General features: G+C 39.2%; 1 protein-coding gene across 3 annotated transcripts; it reads left to right on the forward strand.

Annotated features, from left to right (window-relative positions):
- The first annotated feature begins 369 nt into the window (after positions 1 to 369).
- LOC137286334 (hexokinase type 2-like) lies at positions 370 to 20,272 on the forward strand. Of its 3 annotated transcripts, none has more exons than XM_067818124.1 (13): positions 370 to 548; positions 7,785 to 7,849; positions 8,362 to 8,530; positions 9,235 to 9,374; positions 10,470 to 10,551; positions 11,443 to 11,585; positions 11,958 to 12,057; positions 13,512 to 13,591; positions 13,888 to 14,000; positions 14,837 to 14,992; positions 15,568 to 15,710; positions 16,242 to 16,375; positions 17,472 to 20,272. In XM_067818124.1, exons 2-13 carry the CDS (start codon positions 7,787 to 7,789, stop codon positions 17,568 to 17,570), a joined length of 1,422 nt encoding a protein of 473 aa, XP_067674225.1. In that variant the 5' UTR covers positions 370 to 548; positions 7,785 to 7,786; the 3' UTR covers positions 17,571 to 20,272. The 3 variants fall into 3 exon arrangements, with proteins under 3 accessions (XP_067674225.1, XP_067674227.1, XP_067674226.1); XM_067818126.1 differs by lacking the exon at positions 370 to 548 and adding an exon at positions 1,078 to 1,099; XM_067818125.1 differs by lacking the exon at positions 370 to 548 and adding an exon at positions 7,518 to 7,619.
- Positions 20,273 to 20,800: the final 528 nt, after the last annotated feature.

The raw sequence follows: 20,800 nt of genomic DNA on the forward strand, positions 1-20,800 counted from the left end.
AAAATAATCGAGTCTGGACCAGACAGTCCAGTGATCAACAACATGAGCATCGATCTGCGCAACTGGGAACCGATGACATGTGGCAACCAAGTCAGCGACCCGACCACCCTATCCCGTTAGTCGCCCCTTACGAAAACCATAGTCGCCTTTAACGGCAAGCATGGATTGCTGAAGGCCTATTCTATCCCGGACCTTCACGGGTCTGTCATGTGTGAATTCTGTGGGGTATGACACTCTTTGAACGTGGATAATGCCCCCCTCATTAAGAAAACTTAACTGCGCCTCCTGATAATGATGCAACGTTTTGCCGTGTTATGAAGGCGGAAACCAACACGTCCTCTAACGCTTGTGTCGGCAACTGTTTAGTTTGATCGACTCCTTGCAGCTGTGCTAAACTTGAAACAGCTGTGAGCACGTCGCAACCTCTCGTGTAGACCCTCTCGATCACAATATACCCCGCAGAACACGAAACGGACGCGGTGCAGTTCTCAAAGCATCACAGCTGGACCCTGTTTGATTATCAGGATACGGAGCAGTACACAGAATTGGTACGTCAATATTGTCATCCACCAGTACAACCTGTTGTTATCACACTGTCGCCAGATATGGCTAGATATGGAATATCGTTTTCAAGTAGCACAGGGGCGAGCGTGGATCTAAGCAGTTGTTTGCAAATCGGCTATAGAATTAACCTATCCTTGTTGAAGACATGGTTGTATTCAAATTCAGTAACGAGTGTGTGTGTGCCGCCTAAATCAAAACGCAACACTGTTGGCTTCGCTTACACAATATAAGTTGCGTACCTTCAATCGTTCACAATTGTAAGTAAACGTATGAATGGAGCCGGTCGAAAGTAGTACTTGTACTTGTTTCTGTGCATCCGTTTTCCTTTTCGAAAATATCCAAATGATGTTGATTTGCAGGGTAACACTGATACCCACTGACAGGGATGCAGGCGTCCTAAATATATATTGTACACGTGTTTACTTTTTCACGCCGGGAAGATCGGAGATGAAGGTTGACCCATGTCGGCGCTGTTTTATAAAAACTTGAGAATGTCCAAATCTGACACTTGACATTGAGGTCCAATATTTGAAAGGTACGATACAGTATTTGACATTGCACACAATACTGTTGACGATTCTGTTGACGTTACAGGGAAAATGTACTTATATGTAGGTTACTATTTTGAGAATGTTGACGCAAAACAGTATGAGGCTCTCTACCTTCTTCAGGCGGCCATTTTGAGAGGTCAAAGGTTCACGCAGTTTCAACGTGCCTTTGTGAATAGCAAGTGATCATTGATGGCTGTTTTTGTTCAGGCTTTGAAATAGTCATCAAAATTTGGCTGAGACAATATTTTTGCTTTTTAGTGTTTCATTGGTTGACCAAGGCTTTTTTGTTGTTTTAACTTTTCCAAACTAAGGGGTGTTTTACATTGCATCAACTGCCAAAAGTTCAACTACACATTAAAGGGGCACTGATGCGGAGCAATTTCCGTGGACTAGTGTAAACTTTTGTTATTGTTTTTCTGCCGTGAGTACCCGGATGATATCCCAGAATTTGTGACTGGTTCATGACCTCTGCTGCGCAGTCCGTAAGCGCAATTGATAGTTTAATTATAGACAGATCAACTGAGGTGAAGTCATTTGTACTTCATTACAAATGTATTATGAAAACAAATGAAATATTTTGAAGGTTAATCATCTGCCAGTGGTAGAAATGGTAAAAAACTATTAGGACGGAAAAATAACGACGCCAATGTACGACTCTATATTTTGTCTCATAACCCTAATTAGTTTATTGTCATGTTTGTATGATTCTGAAAATTATTAAAAGGACACACGATTTGCTTATACTCATAGTAAATTTCTAACATAACAGCAACATTTATACATTGTATAGATTGCCAATGTGGATCCTATTTCACACACATACGCGATCTAGTGTGTGTTTTCTGTCATACAGATTCAGCTGAATGCTACAACAAATAAATTACAACAAAATGCAACTAATGAATGTAAAACAGACTAATTTTATAGCAACAATGTCAGGCTACTACCTTGTTCAGGAATGTATCCATCAATATCCACGTAAAAGAAATCGTATTCCATTCATCTGCAGCTGGTAAATAATCCTGCTCTGTGTCGCGTGTCTTACAACTGTCTCATTTGAGAAAAAGTAACACATTGTTTCACGTCTTTCGTTGGTGAAAACTAGATAAACCTCTCATTGGTCTCCCAAGATAGCACACCTGGCAACTAATTGTATGATGTCCACTATTCTAAGTAATTTAGTTGACCAATATTGAGCAATCAATCAATCAATCAACGCAAGGGTGGTTAATTCTTTGAAGGGAGGATGTTGTTTTTGCACTCACACTTTACGACAGGGTGTAGTCATCTACACACACTGCCTTTTGACAAATGCGCTAGAAGATAAAAGTAATTAATCAATCAGTGTGTTATCGGTTAATCCTTTGATCGATGTTTGTTTTTGTAACTCAGCTGATAAACCCTCTTGCATCACTTACATGCACATATTACATAACATACAATACATTTGCCATTACAGACCTTAATTTATAATGTTGAGTATTTACTCCAGACAGGAGAAATGCCAAATGGGAACCTTTGTTGAGTAACCGAAGTGGTGTTGCTACTAATTATACCTGTTATAAATTCATGAATTGACCATCAAGAGAATGATGACAAATAACACGTGTAGGTTTACACCATCAAACGCATGTTACAGCAAGGAAGATGTAATCTCTGTGTCGCATGCAGCCTGAAAACACTTATGGGCCGAAACTGTTTTGAGGATACCAACGGAATTTCGTTACATAAGGAATACACACAGGCATTTGCTGTGTACTTTGGTAAATAAGTGAAATAAGTTTTTTTTTACGTAAGACAATTTTCAGATTTCTCTACCAAAGCCAAGGTCATCGTTTTTCTGTTTACGAATTCAAATAAATCAACTGTGTGTTTTATTATCATAAATAATAAACCATTGTAGCTACCATAGCTACCAAAATTTACGTATGCTATTTGCTATCACAGCTCAACAAACACTCAAAACTACCTAAATATATATAAAGCTTTGCAATCTTCCGTACTGAAACAAATGGCTTGCTACGTGCCTGTAGACATCATATTTTCATGTAACATGATTAAATATCGAGGTTAAAAACACAGAAATAGGATCAAATTGGATCAGTAAGTATACCATCCAAGCATCTGAAAAGAACTACACTGCTGGGATATATGGTTACGATCAGACAAGGAATACCATGGATATTTTTAAACAAATGGCATGTGATGGGCATCCGGCCTCCTGACTGTTTAAGTGAAGAAATTTTGCTAATATGGACAGGAGCCCAGTTCCTTTGTCCGTCACGGTTGAAGGAGTGGGCGCTGACCAATTTGCGGTCTGCTTTCGTAATTAGACCGTTGGCGAGAAGCATTATTCACTCCGCATCAGTGCCCCTTTAAAGCATCTTCCCCACATAACCTTTCATGTTCATGATCAACAGCATGAGCATCGATCTGTGCAATTGGGAACCAATCACATATCAACCAAGTCAGCAAGCCTGACCCCCCAATCCTGTTAGTCGCCTCTTACAACAGGCATAGTCGCCTTTTATGGCAAGCAAGAGTTGCTGAAGGCCTGTTCTACCTTAGACCTTTATGGGTAACGTTTCTGTAGTAGCTGTGCTGACAACAGCCCCTTCAGTGGAACTGGGGCCATGTATTCAGTAGCATCCCTCCCTCCTTCTGTCCATCCTGAATCTCATGAATTGTTGTTGTCCGAATCTTAATATTTGGTTACCGCTATATTGGAAAATCATACAGATACCAGTTGATTTTGATGACCTTGACCTTATTTTTAAGGTCACCACGATTCTTTGAACACTTCAAACTTGTTCAAGTGATATCTCATGAACTGTTGTAACCATACAATGTCCTCAGATTTGGTGACAGCCTACATTGGAGGACTACACAGACAGCAATTGATTTGGATGACCTTGACCTTATCTTCAAGGTCACCATGACACTTTGACCACTTTTCAAACTCTTGTTAACATGATGTCTCATGCACTCTTGTACCCAATGTCTTCAAATTTGGTGACAGCCTACACTGGGGGATTACACAGACACCAGTCAATTTTGGTAACCTTAACCAAATCTTCAAGGTCACCATGACACTTTGACCATTTTTCACACACTTGTTAACATGAAGTCTCATAAAATATTGCATCCAATATCTTCAATTATGGTGACAGCCAATGCTTGGTGACATAAAAAGTAATAAATATGTTATGAATATTTCATTCGTCATTAGTGGCATGGGTCATTGCCATATTATTGGCAAACATTTATTTAAAGTGAATTTGTAAAATAACTCAAATATCCAGACATTTTATATAATGTCAAAGTGAATCAATTTTGACACATATATACCTCTTAAGAAAACGACAACCTAGTGTGGTCTGTGCTGAGAAGAAGCTCCCAACACTAACTCAAATGAAGTGGGTTGAATGTGTTCAGTGCTCCAAGAAATGTATAAAAATTAACTGCTAGCCACAACTCACAAAAGTTCCCCCTATAGTATCAGCTATAGACAGTTACCTTGTTCCAGTTGATGTTTCTGTCACTATCCAGATATAGGAATGATAGCCCATACATCAGCAGCTGACAATGAAAACTGTCCTATTTCATGTGTCTTTAGCAACTAAATATTCTAAAATGCTTCAAACCTCTCAGGATATTATAACTTGTGTATTTTTGGAATCTTTGAACATAAGAAGTGGCGACGATCTTACATTATCAGTCTTACCTTATCAAATATTAAAGTATTGGAAGAAGTTACAATTGCACATTGTATTCATGGTGACCTACTTTCAATGAGTAACGTGGTGCTGCAACATCTCAGATATGACCTGTCAAGATGTCCCAGTTTATTGCTTGTCAGATATGACCTGTCAAGATGTCCCAGTTTATTGCTTGTCAGATATGACCTGTCAAGATGTCCCAGTTTATTGCTTGTCAGATTTTTCTGTGTCCCAGGTCCAGGAACATGGGACAAGATGATATCAGGACAATAGAATTGTTTACATCAAGCACACAGCATAATATTTTATGAAAATTGTGTTTTTATTACATCGGTTTGAGCACTCAGTTGATCATAAGCAACAAAATATAAGATACTGTTCCCCTTGCATTCTTCTTTTCTGAAATGGCAAACAAATATTGCCCTCTATCGCTAATATTTAGGGTTATTTGGCAGACAGGGGCTGAAAAATACCATTGCCTGACACCCGGGTCAAGTGGAATTCTCTGGTCGGTCAAGTAAATATCTACATTAAACTTTACTGTGGTACAGTAGTGCCAAACTACTGAAATGTTATAGTATACAGTATATTACTGTAGATAAGGCAATCTTATGTTGATAATTGTTAGGGATAAAATGCAAATGAAACCAGATTGTTAATTGTGGACAAGTGAAATTAATATTAGTCAAGTGGATTTTGAAAGTTTACTGGACCCTTGCGCATTATGCATGATAAATCCAGTGCAAGGACGTTTCCGAGATATGACCTTCAGTGTTGCCGAGTCAGCACATTTGTATAAATAGTCTCTGCACCTGGTTGTCAGTATTCAGCTGATCAAACCATTTGAATAATCACACAAATGTACTAACAAGTTCATTTTTCATGATTTACTTGTGAAAAACATACACTACTAAAACAAGACGAGCGATCACCTGATTTTGTTCAAATTATCTTAGTTTATCAGCTCTAGTATGACCGTTACACTATTATTCGAAATTTTGAAAGAATCAGTCTCTAGTATGACAAGTGATAGGTTTAATATATTTCTGTACTATACTTCATAGCAAAAGTTTAGACTTACTCTAAGCACTCTAAAACACTCTCTCTCTCTCTCTCTCTCTCTCTCTCTCTCTCTCTCTCTCTCTCTCTCTCTCTCTCTCTCTCTCTCTCTCTCTCTCTCTCTCTCTCTCTCTCTCTCTCTCTCTCTCTCTCTCAGTAAGTTTTCTAAAGAATTTGCCTAACTGACTATATTTACACTAGTGAGTCTATACTTTTGACACATAGTATATGATAGTATTGCAGGGCTTGATTTAGTACTATATAACTTGCACTGGTGCAACCCAATATTGCAAAGTGCAGCCTAGTTATCAGTCTAACTTGCACCAGGTGCAAGTCAATTTTTGAGTGCGTAAACCTTTTAATAAAACATCCAGATAATTCAGCCTCATATTTATTTCATTACGCATTGCAATAAAAGCTGTGTAACTGGAATTAGGTTTTCATCTCAGATTGCACCTGGTGCAAGCATGTGAACATCTTGTAATTGAGCCTTACTACTAAGAATCCAGGTCATGTTTGTGTTTCCAGCACTTAAATATGTTCATGACATTCATTCATGTTAATTGTTTCTGTCACAGTTGCATTGTATATTGTCAGGCAGCCTGCCACTTGAATATTCAGTGCCATTTAGAAAGTGGTCAAATGTGTTATATTTGGGATTACACTGTCTCAGTAGAATACGTATTCTAATATTTTTGTTAGGTTGAGCACAATTGCCAGCCTCTACAATTTGATCATAGTCGCTACAAATTTTAGCCTCAAACTACACCAATATGAAATTCAAGGAACTCTGAATAAAATTATTTAAAATTCAGAGATATTGACAAAAATATATATTTTGTCTATTAAATACATTTTCACCCCTCAAAAATATTAATACATCTGTGACCCATGAAGGTCCCGGAGTAGAATAGGCCTTCAGCAACCCATACACGGTGATTGTGCTTGTTGTAAGATTCAACTAACTGGATCGGGTGGTCAGTCTTGCTGACTTGGTTGCCACATGTCATCGGTTCCCAATTGCGCAGATCGATGGTCATGTTGTTGATCACTGGATTGTCTGATCCAGACTTGATTATTTACAGACCGCCAAGTGTGGCATAAAACTAAACTCACTCACTGATTCACTCACTCACTCACTCACTCACTCACTCACTCACTCACAAGGACATCTGCTGTTGCAGTTGTTTGAAATTAAAGCTTCACTCTTGATTAGTGTCATATTATCTTTTTCAGAAGTTGACTACTAATACTGAGTACTAAGTCTATGCTCAGACTACTAATTTTGATCCTTGAAACTACAATTTGCATCACTTTGGGGTTTGACCTCTGGTTCAGTGACCTAATGATTTTGTGAAAAATCTCTCATCCAATACTAACAGTACAACTTGATTGCAATCAATGCTTTTTTCATTATGCAAGCGATTTTGATAAGTATATGCAGTACGCATGCATATTTTTTAACATTTGTGCATGTAACATTTTATGTGCATATTTGGTACACATCACTTATTTTATCTACGTAACTAGAAATTTCCTGTGCATACTTTTACCGGGATACACAGCTTATCTCGACCTCTGCACCAAGTCTGTGATCTAGACTACCCGTTTTTGTCTCTTGTATGATAAAGAGGAATTCTTTTCATGGATAGACAACCTATTTATTTCAGAAGATGCAAAGTTTTGGCATAAATCTTGGTAACAGCCTTTGCATGGGTGGCCAAAGGCAAGAGTTTAATTCTGTTCACCTGATTTAACTTACCTAGAAACGCCTTGATGTCCTGGTGGTTTGTGAGCATGTATTCGTCTTGCTGATATGCATTCAGTTCTGTACAAATTAGAGTGATTAATGGTGTTAGAGAAATTTCAAATGCTTTCATCATTTTCACAGAAATGGAGCCAATTAGTGACTATCTGAAAGGTAACTCCGTTCTCAGCGATGAGAGGAAGAAGCAGGTGAGAAATAGCATTTACTGCTATCATTAATCTTTATACAAATTCAGCAACTGAATATAAACTTGCAAACTTGCTGTTAGTAAAAGAGTCAAGTGGAGACTTATGCTATGGTGTATTGGGTAAGGTTTATGACTGGAGATTTTCAGAATTGGTGGATTGATAGATGGTACCAAATAAACAGTGACAGACAGACAGACAGACACATGCACATTCTTTTACAGACATGCAGGGTGGTGAGGTAGCTTAATGGTTAAAGTGTCACAATGAAGACCCTGGTTCGATTCCCCTCATGGGTACAATGTGTGAAGCAGTTTCTGGTGTCCCCTGCTGTGAGATTGCTTGAATATTGCTGTTCCCTCTCTCTCATAGACATGCCAACAAGCATGGCATAATGTTTCTGGTAATAATAAACCATTTGTGCTGCTTAAAAATACAGAATGATAACTGTCATGTACAAGCATGATATCCAACACTTGCAAATGAATATATGACTGTTGCCTTCTTGTGGTCAGCTGGGGGAGTTTCTGCAGCCCCTGGTGCTGACACAAAATCTGATAGAACGGATCATGGCTGGCATGGAGGACCACATCAAAATGGCCAACAGCCCTGACCGCAGTGTGCGCGACAAGTCAGACGTTCTTATGGCCAACACACATGTCCGGTGTTTGCTGGACGGGAAGGGTATGTTCTTATGTGGTATACTCACTGAGGTGAGTTGATGTGTGGTGTAATATTGTTCTCAAGGTTATGGCACTTGTTAGCTGTGTCTGTGTGATGTGTGCTTACATGCTTGCACGTGTACCAGAAGGATAATGACATATTTCATGTAGACTAAATATCTTTTTTGGCTTCAGTGTAAACGTGACCCTTATCCACGTGTTATTTGTAGTGATTGTCATGTAGAGGTCACAGACATTTTCCGTAGCTCCTCACAGCGTCATAAGGACGGTGGGGTAGCTCACTGTTCAAAGGGTTCACTCGTCACGCCGAAGATCCAGGTTCAGTTTGCAACCATGGGTACAACAGGTGAAACCCATTTCTGGTGTACCCTGCTGTGATATTGCTGGAATATTGCTAAAAGCGAAGTAAAACCAAACTCTCACAGTGTAATGCTAAGGAGATCATGGCCAATGTTTCAAGGTAAAGCTTCTTACAGGAAAAAGCTATCCCACTCAGAACATACACGTAATATGAAATGAGAAGTATCCTATTATACTGGACAAAATAAGTTAGGGATATTGGTATTTTTATGACTGATATTTTATCAGTGTGTCATTGAATAAATGCATCATTATTCATAATTTCAAAATTAACAAATATCCCTAACTATTTTTGTCTAGTATGTACTGTGAAACTTAGTCTTAATTTCCGAATTTGTATTTCAGAAAATGGTACCTACCTCGGCCTAGATCTGGGTGGGTCTAACTTTCGCGTGGTGAAAGTTATATTCACGAACGGTGAGGCAACAACCACCACCAGCTACTACACTTTGACTGATGAAGTCCGAAGTGGACCTTGTGATAGAGTAAGGCAATAGTTTATATATTGGCAATACGGCTATGTTCATGAATCCACTGATTGTATAAACTAAATTCAATGCAGAAATATCAGTAATGTTATCTTATCACATCTGCTCATTTTTGAGTGAGTCAGTTTAGTTTTAAGCTGCACTCTGCAACATTCCAGCTATGTAAATAAATACTCTGTAAATTGTCAAGTCTGGACCAGACAATCCATTGATCAACAGCATAATCTACACAACTGGGATATGATAACACGTGTCAACCCATTCAGCATGCCTAACCACCAGATCCCATTTGATAGTTTTGCTGTTTCTTTTACGTACCCAAGCTAAGAACCATACACTCAAGATGTGTGGCCTCATAGTTTGTTTGTTGTTTAACACCACACTCAAGATGTGTGGCCTTATAGTTTGTTTGTTGTTTGACACCACAATCAAGCAATATTCATGCTATGGATCTTAGTCTGTAAATAATCCAGTCTAGTCTAGACAATTTAGTGATTGCCATCATGAGCATCAATCAGTGCACCCCATTATAGTACAGTGCGTCCCCTAAGTCAGAAGATCCCGGTTTAAATTGATCTTCATCCTTGTCATAAGAGAGAGACTAACAAGATTGGTGGATTAGACTTGTTCACTTGGATGACACGTCATCGTATCCTTACTGTCCACACAGTTTTTAGACTCCTGCCACAGAGCTGATATATTGCTGGGTGCGGCATAACTAGTGGCCTTACATTAAGCACTGGTCTCTGATAATGCAGATGTTCTTTATAGGGTTGACCTGTGAAGGTTTGGGGTAGAATAGGCCTTCAGCAACCCTTGCCTGCCATGAAAGGCAACTACGCTTGTTGTAAGAGATCAGGTGGTCAAGCTTGCTGACTTGGTTGACACAGATTAACTCGATTGCACAGATCGATGCTCATGCTGTTGATCACTGGATTGTCTGGTCCAGACTCAATTATTTATGGCCCATCGCCATATAGCTGGAATATTACTGATTGTGGCGTAAATCCAAACTCACCCTTTATAGGGTTAATGCCACTAGTTACTCTCCTGTATCAATTATAACCCATCAAGTTGATTTTTCTGTTGCAGATATTTGAATTTATAGCCATTAGTATAAAAGATTTCCTGGAGAAGGAAGGTTTGGCATCTTCAGCAAACAAGATCCCTCTAGGTAATAATGACAAGCACATCTAAAATATTCCCAATCTGTTCATTCCAGTGTATTTCGTGTATTTGTGTATTTTACACAAACTTATGTCCATGCTACGAATGGGAATGATGATAGCAGAGGACAGCTGTTCTCCTACAGGGCAATTGTTTTAAGACCACTGTGTCAGTTATGTTTTGTTGACCATGAGTATGTTTCTGAATGACAGAACAGTATGCCCTAAACAGGAGCAAAATGTATGTCTGTGTCTCACTGTCTTACTTTGTCTCACATTCTCTCACAATGTATGTCTGTGTCTCACTGTCTTACTTTGTCTCACATTCTCTCACAATGTATGTCTATGTGTTACTGTCTCATATTCTCTCACAATGTATGTCTGTGTCTCACTCTGTCTTACTTTGTCTCACATTCTCTCACAATGTATGTCTGTGTGTTACCGTCTCATATTCTCTCACAATGTATGTCTGTGTCTCACTGTCTTACTTTGTCTCACATTCTCTCACAATGTATGTCTGTGTGTTACTGTCTCATATTCTCTCACAATGTATGTCTGTGTCTCTATCTGTCTCACAATGTCTCACTCTGTCTGACAATGTCTGTGTCTGACAATGTCTGACTGTGCCTCATTCTGACTGTATCTCACAATGTCTGCCTTTGTCTGTGTATCACTGTCAGACTTTGTCTCACTCTATGTGTCACTCTACCTTTGTCTCACAATGTCTGTCTGTTTGTCACTCTGATTGTGTCTCACTCTCTCTGTGTCTCCCTCTGTCTGAACATGTCTCACTGTCTGATTGCGTCTCACAATATCTGTGTTTCACTATGACTGTGTCTCACAGTGTCTTACTGTGTCTCACTCTGACTTTGTGTCACTCTGTCTAACTCTGTCCCAAGGGTTCACCTTCTCCTTCCCAACGGAACAATATACCCTGAACAGAAGCAAACTGCTGACCTGGACAAAGACCTTCAAGAACCCAGACGGACCTGGTCGGGACCCAGTGCAGATGTTGGAGCAAGCCATACAGAAGGAGACGCCGGTGAGCAGGGCTTACTTCCCAGGGGTTTTACATTAGGATCTCATGTAAGGAACATGTCCTTTGTCATTGATTACTTTGCTGACTGAAAACTGTGTCTGTTTACTAGGAAATCATAGAGAGGCTGCTGAATCAGTTTAGGAAAAAATTCATATCCACCATATTGACAACTAACTGTTAGAGTCATCAGTGACACCATGGTTCTGGGTAAGTGATGCCATGGTTCTGTGTGAGACCACAGTTTTGCATTAGAGTCATGAGTGATGCATAGGCTCTGTGTTAGAGTCATGAATGACACCACGGTTCTTTGTTAAAGTCATGAGTGACACCACAGTTCTGCATTAGTCATAATGACACTATGGTTCTGTGTTACAGAACCTGCCAGTGGATGTTGTTGCAGTGATGAGTGACACCACCAGTACACTGATGGCGGGAAACTACCTAGATAAGAAGTGTCGTATAGGCCTCATACTGGGTGAGTGGAGGCCATCATTATCAACAGATTCAGAAAGTGGGAAGGTCAAAGCATATGTAGTGGTGTTTTGATCAGTTGAAACAATAGAAGATTGGTTGCAGCCACCAAATGACCAAACAATAGATCACATTTTCTCACGATCAAACACAAACAATTTTAGAACTACTATTGTAACATTTGATGATGGAACACATCTTAGAGTGAGTGAGTGAATTTAGTTTTACTCCTCTTATAGCAATTTTCCAGCAGGAACATGGCCAGGGGCACCTGCAATGGGCTTCACAAATATGTGGAGAATCAAACCTGGGTCTTCAGCTTTCAACCACTAGACTTCCCCACCACCCCACATATCTTAGAAGTTGTCAAGGTCTGAAAACATATTTAATTGTAAGAAAGCCCACTAACTGAAGAGTGAAGACTGAACATTTCTTCCAGACCAAGGAAGGTTTATGTTCATGGTATGTAAGTCATCACTTTAAGGTAGCAAGTTGCAACCCGATATATTTATCTGCAATGAAAACCTGGGTCCCGTTTCACAAAACTCTCGTAAGCCTAAGATCTCGTAACTTTTCTCGTAGCATTCCTACTGCCTATACTGTAACATAGGTAGTGGGAATGCTGCGAGAGAAGTTACGAGATCTTAAGCTTACGAGAGTTTTGTGAAACGGGGCCCTGAATAGGAAAATTTCAAAAATGATGCAAACTCATTTTTTGCAATGATTAATCGGTTGTATTTAACCAGTCATCAATTTTATGAGATTTTAACCAACTCCCAACACTAAGCATTTCTTAGATCATGATTTGGCTGCTAGATGTCTAACTAGAAGTTGTGTAGGGGATGGAACTTTAGATATCTATGTCTAGAGCTTCAGGTGGATGTTTGTCTGGAACAAGAAGTTTTGACAGGTGTCTGTCTGTGACTAGAGCTTCTGTTAGATGTTTGTCTAGAACAAGAGGTTAGGTGTCTGTCTGTGACTAGAGCTGTTATATGTTAGTCTGGAACAAGAGGTTTTGACAGGTGTCTGTCTGTGACTAGAGCTTCTGTTAGATGATTTGTCTAGAACAAGAGGTTAGGTGTCTGTCTGTGACTAGAGCTGTTAGATGTTCGTCTAGAACAAGATGTTTAGACAGGTCTTTGTCTGTGACTAGAGCTTCAGCGTAATGTTTGGGCCAGGGGCTGTGTCTGGCATCTAACTAGAAATGGCATTTGAAATACCTGCCTGCCCAACTTCACAGGACAGGTTTTCTTCAACACAGACTGCCAGATTCTCAGTTCATGGTCGGGTTAAAATTAAGACATGTATAGGTATTTGAGGGGGGCAGGTATGTTTTGGTCAGGGCTGGCATGTTTTACATCAAACAAGCCCTGTTGTCTGACTGAAATTCTGAGAGTTTCATACTTTGTTGGAACCTGTCACATATCTGTTACCAGATTATCTGTCCTTGTTTTTCAGGTACTGGTTTTAATATAGCATTTGTTGAGCATGTGAAGAATATAGAGAAGTGGACTGGAGATGGCAAGGAGCCAAAACATGTAAGTTGGAGCCATCAAGGCAACATGATCATTTTAATCATGATAATCAATCGTTTTCTGCACATCCTAACTGATACTACTGTCAGTGAAAGTGTCCCAGCTATATGGCGGTGGCTAGGTAAGACAATCCAGTGACCAACATCATGAGCATCAATCTACCCAATTTGGATAAGATGAGATGTGTCATCCAAGTCAGCAAGTCTGACCACGCAATCCTGTTAGTCACCTCTTGCGACATGTTTGCTGTAGACCAATTCTAACCCAGATCCTCACAGGTGTGTTGTTACTTGTTACAGGTCCTAGTGAATATAGAAAATGGGTCTCTTGGGGATGGAGGCTCTTTGGACTTCTACCGGAGTGAGTTTGAGAAGGAGGTGGATAAGCACTCAAATCATCCCCACTCGTTTACGTAAGTTTGTGTTGTTTATGATCAATTTAATTAACATCAGATATGTTTTGAATGCACAATTTTTAGATAAAAAGCAGTCAGATGAAACATATGTTGTGTTGTAACATAAGTCAGATCTGCTCTGACATGACACATTTGTGCATGAAGTTTTGATGAAACCTCCATTCTGGAACCTGACTAGACAAGATCAACCCAACTACTTTTCAGATAGAAATAGCCATACAATTTTCAAACAAGACACAGTCCCCATCATAATGGTCGGAAAATGGCACATTTAAGTCAGAACTTGTTATTGATATCTCCAGGGAATAAATCTCAACTATACCCTGGATGAATCTAAGGTTCAGCCCAGTGAGTTTATGACCTCCGTTGGGTGGCTCTTTTTATTCAATCAGGTGTCTACGCTGGAAAGTCAAGTGTACCTAACACAACTCACTTTTGCTTCTTAAATTATCTGATTATACCTGGCAACACAAATTATGCAGGGGTAGTCTGACAGAGGTAGGAGGAGTTCTTCATACATTCTTTCAAAGTTTCAGACCTGTCAGTTTGTCTGTATGATTTCCCCCAAACCATCATGGCTACAATCACTATCTTTGTTAACAATGGCAAGCTTGGTTGTAACCACAACTATAGCTGTTTGGCTTCTGTTCTCCACTGTATTTACTTCCTCATACAGTTCTTTTACTCATCCATCTTCCTTGCTTTAGGCAGTGCTGAACAACAAATTATCAGTAGATTGGTGGTATTTTAGTAAATCTAAAGTGTTGAATTGTCTTTTAGGCGATTATTATAGACATTTTCCACAGGATAAGAGTTATATCCCTTTGATGCAGGTTTGAGAAGTCGTTCTCAGGCCACTATCTTGGGGAGCTTGTGAGGCTGGTCCTTGTCAAGCTGATTGATCAGAAAGTGTTGCTAGGGGGCACTACTTCACCACAGATCTTGGAGCGATGGGATTTTACAACTACAGATGTCACGAAAATTGTTTGGTGAGTTCAGCCAAGGTCACATCAGGGCAACCATTGTCTCATCTGAAGCGTGACTTTAATAAGTCTTCATACATTTACATTTTTCAAATTGCACACGACTCCTGATTTTGTTCTGCTCTGGGCATACGTCTGCAAGAAGAGGTGTAAATTGTCATATAAAGTAGACATGGTTAGCTTAATGGTCACTTCTTCGAATGGCATTTAGAAGTGATACACACAAGGAAGAGAGTTGATATCCATGACAGTTCTCTTCCTCAAGTGGTCACTGTACAGACTTTGTCTCCATCATTAGCTGGAATTCTAGATGCCTCCTGATGAGGAGCCTTTATCTGACAGCACCATGGCAGTTCACTCCAGGCTCTCCTCCCACTTAGAAACAGCTCACTCAAAACACAAAACAACACTGAACATGAACAGTTTTTAAAACAATGTTTAACTCAACTCACTTACATTTCATATCCTGTAACCTTTATATCATTAATGTGTCCCTGTAATATCCTAAAAATACATCAAAGATTGTCCAAAAATGGACAGATTTTAGGTATATCATGTTTCCATGGTAATGCTGATTTCAGTGACAAGGAAGGTGACTGGAAAAACACCAGAGATGTTCTGAGCAGGATGAATCTGAATGACAAGGCCACTGATGAGGATGTAGAAGTTATACGACAGGTGGCACTCTTCATGTCAAAGAGAGGGGCGTACATTGTGGCATCAGGTAGGAGTCTAGTCTTGTTTGAGGCTTAGAATTCAGGTCAGACTTTGACTGGAGTCTTCTCTGATGTACTGTGTCACTAATGCAGTTCAGTTTTTGTACCCAGGAGTTGTTCTAGTGACGTCCATTCTTCCCAGTGATGAGAATGGCATCTAGTTTTCAGAAGACAGTTGTCAGAGATTCTTATTTTTACATCTATCAATTGAGTCATTTCTGGTTATGCTTTTTGATTATGTTCATGTCTAAACAATACGCTTGTGTTATGTACCAAAGTGGTTGATGCCTGGTACTTTGCACATAATGCTGTTTACCTACCACTTTGAAGCTGATATTCCATGATATAACTGAAATACCACTCACACACTCACTCACTCACTCACTCACTTGCTATCACTCACTCTTTATCACTCCCTCCCTCGCTCACTTGCTCTCCCTCAATCATTATTGCTCTCACTCGCTTGCTATCATTCACTCGCTCGCTATCACACCCTCAATTACTCACTTGCTACCACTGACTCACTGTTCTGTCTGCAGCCTTAGCCGTGTGTGTACGTCATGTGAATCTCCCGGAGGTGACGGTTGCCATCGACGGGTCAGTATATGAACATCACCCAACATTCCACCCTGACATGACAGATCTGCTGGCGAAACTGGCACCGCAGAGCAAGGTAGGAAGAAACCCATGCAGATCAGTAATAGCACAGCACCATTTGTGTGAAGATCCATGTTAGAATCTATGTGGGTAGATTTTGAGACTCTTAGGATACTTTTCAGTATACTCAGGGGGTGGCGCGGTAGCCTGGTGGTTAAGGCGTTAACTCATCCCAGTGAATTCTGGGTTAGATTACCCAAATGGTTGTTTCATTGAGATACTGAGGTAATATTGCTATAATATTGCTGACACCAAGCTCACCATTCTCATAAGTGCCTGTGTACATAATGGTATTACTCTTAAGATAATTTTGTTGAATTCTGATTGGTCAGTAGTCAAAGCATACGAAACCATGTATCCTGATTTGCCAGAGTGTATGAACCGTATGCCCTGTCAAACCTCACATGTCACAGACTACAGGGGTTGTACAAATGACCTTGACCTTAGATGGAATGTGGCTGCCAAATTGAAAATATTAGAGTTTATTGTTTACAATTATTAGTATAAACAGAGTAATAAAATTGTTGCCATAATGTCTTGTTTGTTTGTGTCAATAAATACATAAAAAATAAGATGTTTCTATAATTCACTTGTCATTAACAAAACCTCAAATTTCATCATTTTTATCATAAACTAAGCCATCATGAGTTATCTCCCTGTACGACTGTTCAGGAAATATCATGGCGAAAATGTTGTGTATAGAACTGAAAGACCCTTGTAAATTTCATATTTCCTTCGGGTCTGCGAATGGGTGGCTGTTTGGCAATTTTGTCATGCAAATGTCCCATGCCACTAGAGTGTTTTGAAATTTTGTCATGCAAGTAGTATCCCATGGCACCAGGGTGTGTTCAGCTTTTAAAATTAGTGAAGGGAAATACACAATACAAGTTAAGTAATGTTGTTTGGCATATATATCAAGTAAAAAATTCAAAGACTAAAACATGAAAATATTAGGTCAGCCACACCATCATTTTTTACGATTTTTTTGAAAGTCTGCAAAGTAATATATTATGTTTTTGTTAATTTGAATGATGTGACATGATGTTTATTGCTCCCATCCTGTTTTTCCTGCTGTTGATGATGTACGTCATTACCGTTTTACTTATTTTCAGGTCAAACTTATTCTGGCCAAGGATGGAAGCGGACAAGGGGGTGCGTTTGTAGCTGTGTCGGCTCTCAGACAGAGAGAACTCAACCTCGTCAGTGCCTAAGCATCTGTGTATACATAGCAGACTCACTTAACACTGGAAATGCTTCAGTAGTGATGGTATGTGGTAAAAATGTGCAAGGATCCAAAGTTGCTGATCTGTTGATCATGGGAATATCGCAAAATGTGGTGAAATTTTTTCATCTATTTTACTTTGAAGGATTATTAAAATTGATAATCATGGATCATAATTTTATGATCCATCATTTTATTGGAACTGATGTATGGTAAATGAGTTGGAATATTTGATTTAATAGATTATCAGTTTTATTCCTGGTTTGTACTCTCCATGTGTCTGGATCAAACCTCCTCCATTGTGGTAGCTTATGCCTTGTCTACAGGGCTAACTGTACACAACTCGTAATTTCATATGTTTGTCAATCACTGGTATGAATCCATCATATAACAGAGGCAGCATGACATATTTGTATGATGTACAGACATTTGTATTAAGAACTGTCTTCAGCTGAAGGCTTTGTATGGATTTGTTGACATGTGGTTGATTTATGTGGTTTGTCAAGTGCAACGAGTGAGTGAGTTTAGTTTTATGCCACACTCCGTAATGTTCCAGCTATATGGTGGCGGTCTGTAAATAATAGAGTCTGGACCAGACAATCCAGTGATAAACAGCATGAGCATCGATCTGTGCAATTGGGAAACGATGACATGTGTCAACCAATTCAGCAAGCCACACCCGATCCCGTTAGTCACCTCTTTTGACAAGCATAGTCGCCTTTAATGGCAAGCATGGGTTGCTGAAGGGCTATTCTACCCCGGATCTTCACAGGTCTTGTCAAATGGAACTTTGTGACCATTCATGACTTTTTGCCAGGTGGAGTGATGATGATTAGAATTAATGTACAAAGTAAGTGCATGTCTTTTACAAAATCATTTCCCACAATAACATTTTAATATTTTTATGTACAAAACTGCTGATGCCCCATGTACATATGTACAAAATTGTGGTTGAAGCATTTGCCAGGGTAGATTCCCCACTTGAGTACAATGTGTGAAGCCCATTTCTGGTGTCCTTTGCCATGATATTGCTGGAATGTTGCCAAGAGGGCATAAAACTATACTCACTTAGTGACTGACTGAGAGCTGGGCATCACCTGGCAATTTGTGATTAAATACATACACTATCATGATAAGGACTGACATGGCTACTGGTATCACAGTACATTGTGGGAAAAGATTAAATCACTGAAGTACAATTATAAAATCCAGTTTATCACATATTTATTATAATTTTAGAAATCAAAAGCTTTTTTATCAACAAAAGAAATACCAAATCAAGAATCTCTGTATGCTGGTGATTAGGTGCATGAATCTGAGTGTGGGTTTGAATCCCAGATGGGACTTAACCCTACAAAGATACTAGAATGGGTGCTTAACTGAGATAAGGAAATAACAAACATGACATTTGTTCTAAGAACAAAGCAGGTTTAAATGGAGGGGTGGTTTCGATAGCTACTGAAGATAAACTGATCTTATAGATAAGCAGAGGTTCTAACTTGACCCATAAAACTGTATCAAAATAGCATTTTCATCTCAAGCACATGAGATATCGATTATGTGAAATGATATATCTCCTAGCAGTTATCATTTTGACAGATTTTGTACAATGCCTTGATAATGCCATGATGTCATGAACTTGATGTCACAATGCCATGACATCGCTGCACTGCAAGTTTAGTCCAGGGTTTAGTTGTATGTTTTTCACTGAAAACTAATGAAGAATGATTTTTGATGATAAATAGAATCTCACCCTCGTATATACTGATATCAGTTATATCAACACTCGTTATTGAAGGTAAATATATCCTCAGCAAGCCTCGGATGGTTGTAACTTTATCAACTAGTGTTGATATAATTGACATCAGTCAACACTTGGGTGAGATTCTCTATGACATGTACATAAGCCAACACTCCTACATTCATTCATATTCTCGTCATGGTCAGTCATCAGTATCTTGTAATGTAGGTGCCATCTCTCCAGCACCACATACTCTTGTTCCAACATGTTTCTAAATAGAAAGATGCAGCGTCTGAAATAACTGGGAGTAACTCAACAGTTCCTATGTATAGTGTATCGCCATCTAACAAGCTAACAATTCAAATATCTCCTGTACAAAACACTGATGATATCCTAGATAAGGGTGGATGCTTGCATCCCTAGAGTGGATGAAATATATATGTGTGACCAACAATTTCAGTATTCATTTTCTAGAAACATAAAGAGAAGGATCCCAGAAAACAAAGGTGAAGTTATTTGTGGATGTCAGTTCTGTCTGTATGCATAGATGTGAAAGATGACTGAATATTGTTGGGCAACTTTGTGATGCCAAACTCTTTTTAGGTTAACAAAGGTTTAAAGTGATTATACCAATATTTAATGTCATCAGTATACTGACAGGACATTTTCTAAAAGAGGGCTGACTTATTTGCCTGATCAGGCACATTATTGAAAATATTTGGCTCACTCCGCACAAATGTCTGATTATTTACTTATAGTCTTCACCAAAACTCTATTTTTTTACAAGTGGATAATTACTTACTATATAATATATACTATATACCTACTATATAATAAATCAAGAAAGGGTAAGAATGTTTGGATGAACAACTAGAATAATGCAATGAGGAAGTGGTTCATCAATGTATAAATGCCTCACAAGAATTTATGGAAGTAAATTATTCCTCTCTTAATGACCATGTTTGTTGTTTGTTGGTCTGGGGATCTGAGAAAGATGGATGTTTGTCTCGCCTGCAGTTATTCAGTGTTAACCCACTTTCGGCATCACTAAAAGCAGTCCATGTGATGTCACAGCGCGTTAGCTTGGTTTACCTTGATCTTCAAAACTAGTCAGTGAGTATGGGTTTATGTCGCTTTTAGCAGTATTTGAGCAGTGTCATGGCATGGGACACCAGAAATGGGCTTCACACATAGTACCCATGTAAGGACACGAACCCAGGTCTTCAGCGTGACAAGCGGACATTTTAACATTAGCCCACCCCATTGCCCTTCTCGAATCGAGGGGCCCACTAAACGATGAATTTCAGAGCACCTTAGAGGAAATCTGAGGGTCTAGTGACGAAATGAATTAGTGTTGTAAATTGTACTTTAATTACTGGACCTACCCTGATATATCTTTCTTTTCAAGAATTGGATGCAATGAATTCTATACTTTTTGTATGCATCCTTTCTACACGTTAGTGTGTACTGGAAGCATC

The sequence above is a fragment of the Haliotis asinina genome, chromosome 6 (assembly GCF_037392515.1).
Source record: "Haliotis asinina isolate JCU_RB_2024 chromosome 6, JCU_Hal_asi_v2, whole genome shotgun sequence".
NCBI classification, from domain to species: domain Eukaryota; kingdom Metazoa; phylum Mollusca; class Gastropoda; order Lepetellida; family Haliotidae; genus Haliotis; species Haliotis asinina.

Bases quoted from the DNA above. Each gene is read 5' to 3' on its own strand.
- LOC137286334 (XM_067818124.1), top strand. From the start codon at position 7,787: ATGGAGCCAATTAGTGACTATCTGAAAGGTAACTCCGTTCTCAGCGAT. The intron at 12,058-13,511 runs GTGAGTGGAGGC...CTTGTTTTTCAG, and splicing joins TCGTATAGGCCTCATACTGG to GTACTGGTTTTAATATAGCA. The intron at 13,592-13,887 runs GTAAGTTGGAGC...TACTTGTTACAG, and splicing joins ATGGCAAGGAGCCAAAACAT to GTCCTAGTGAATATAGAAAA.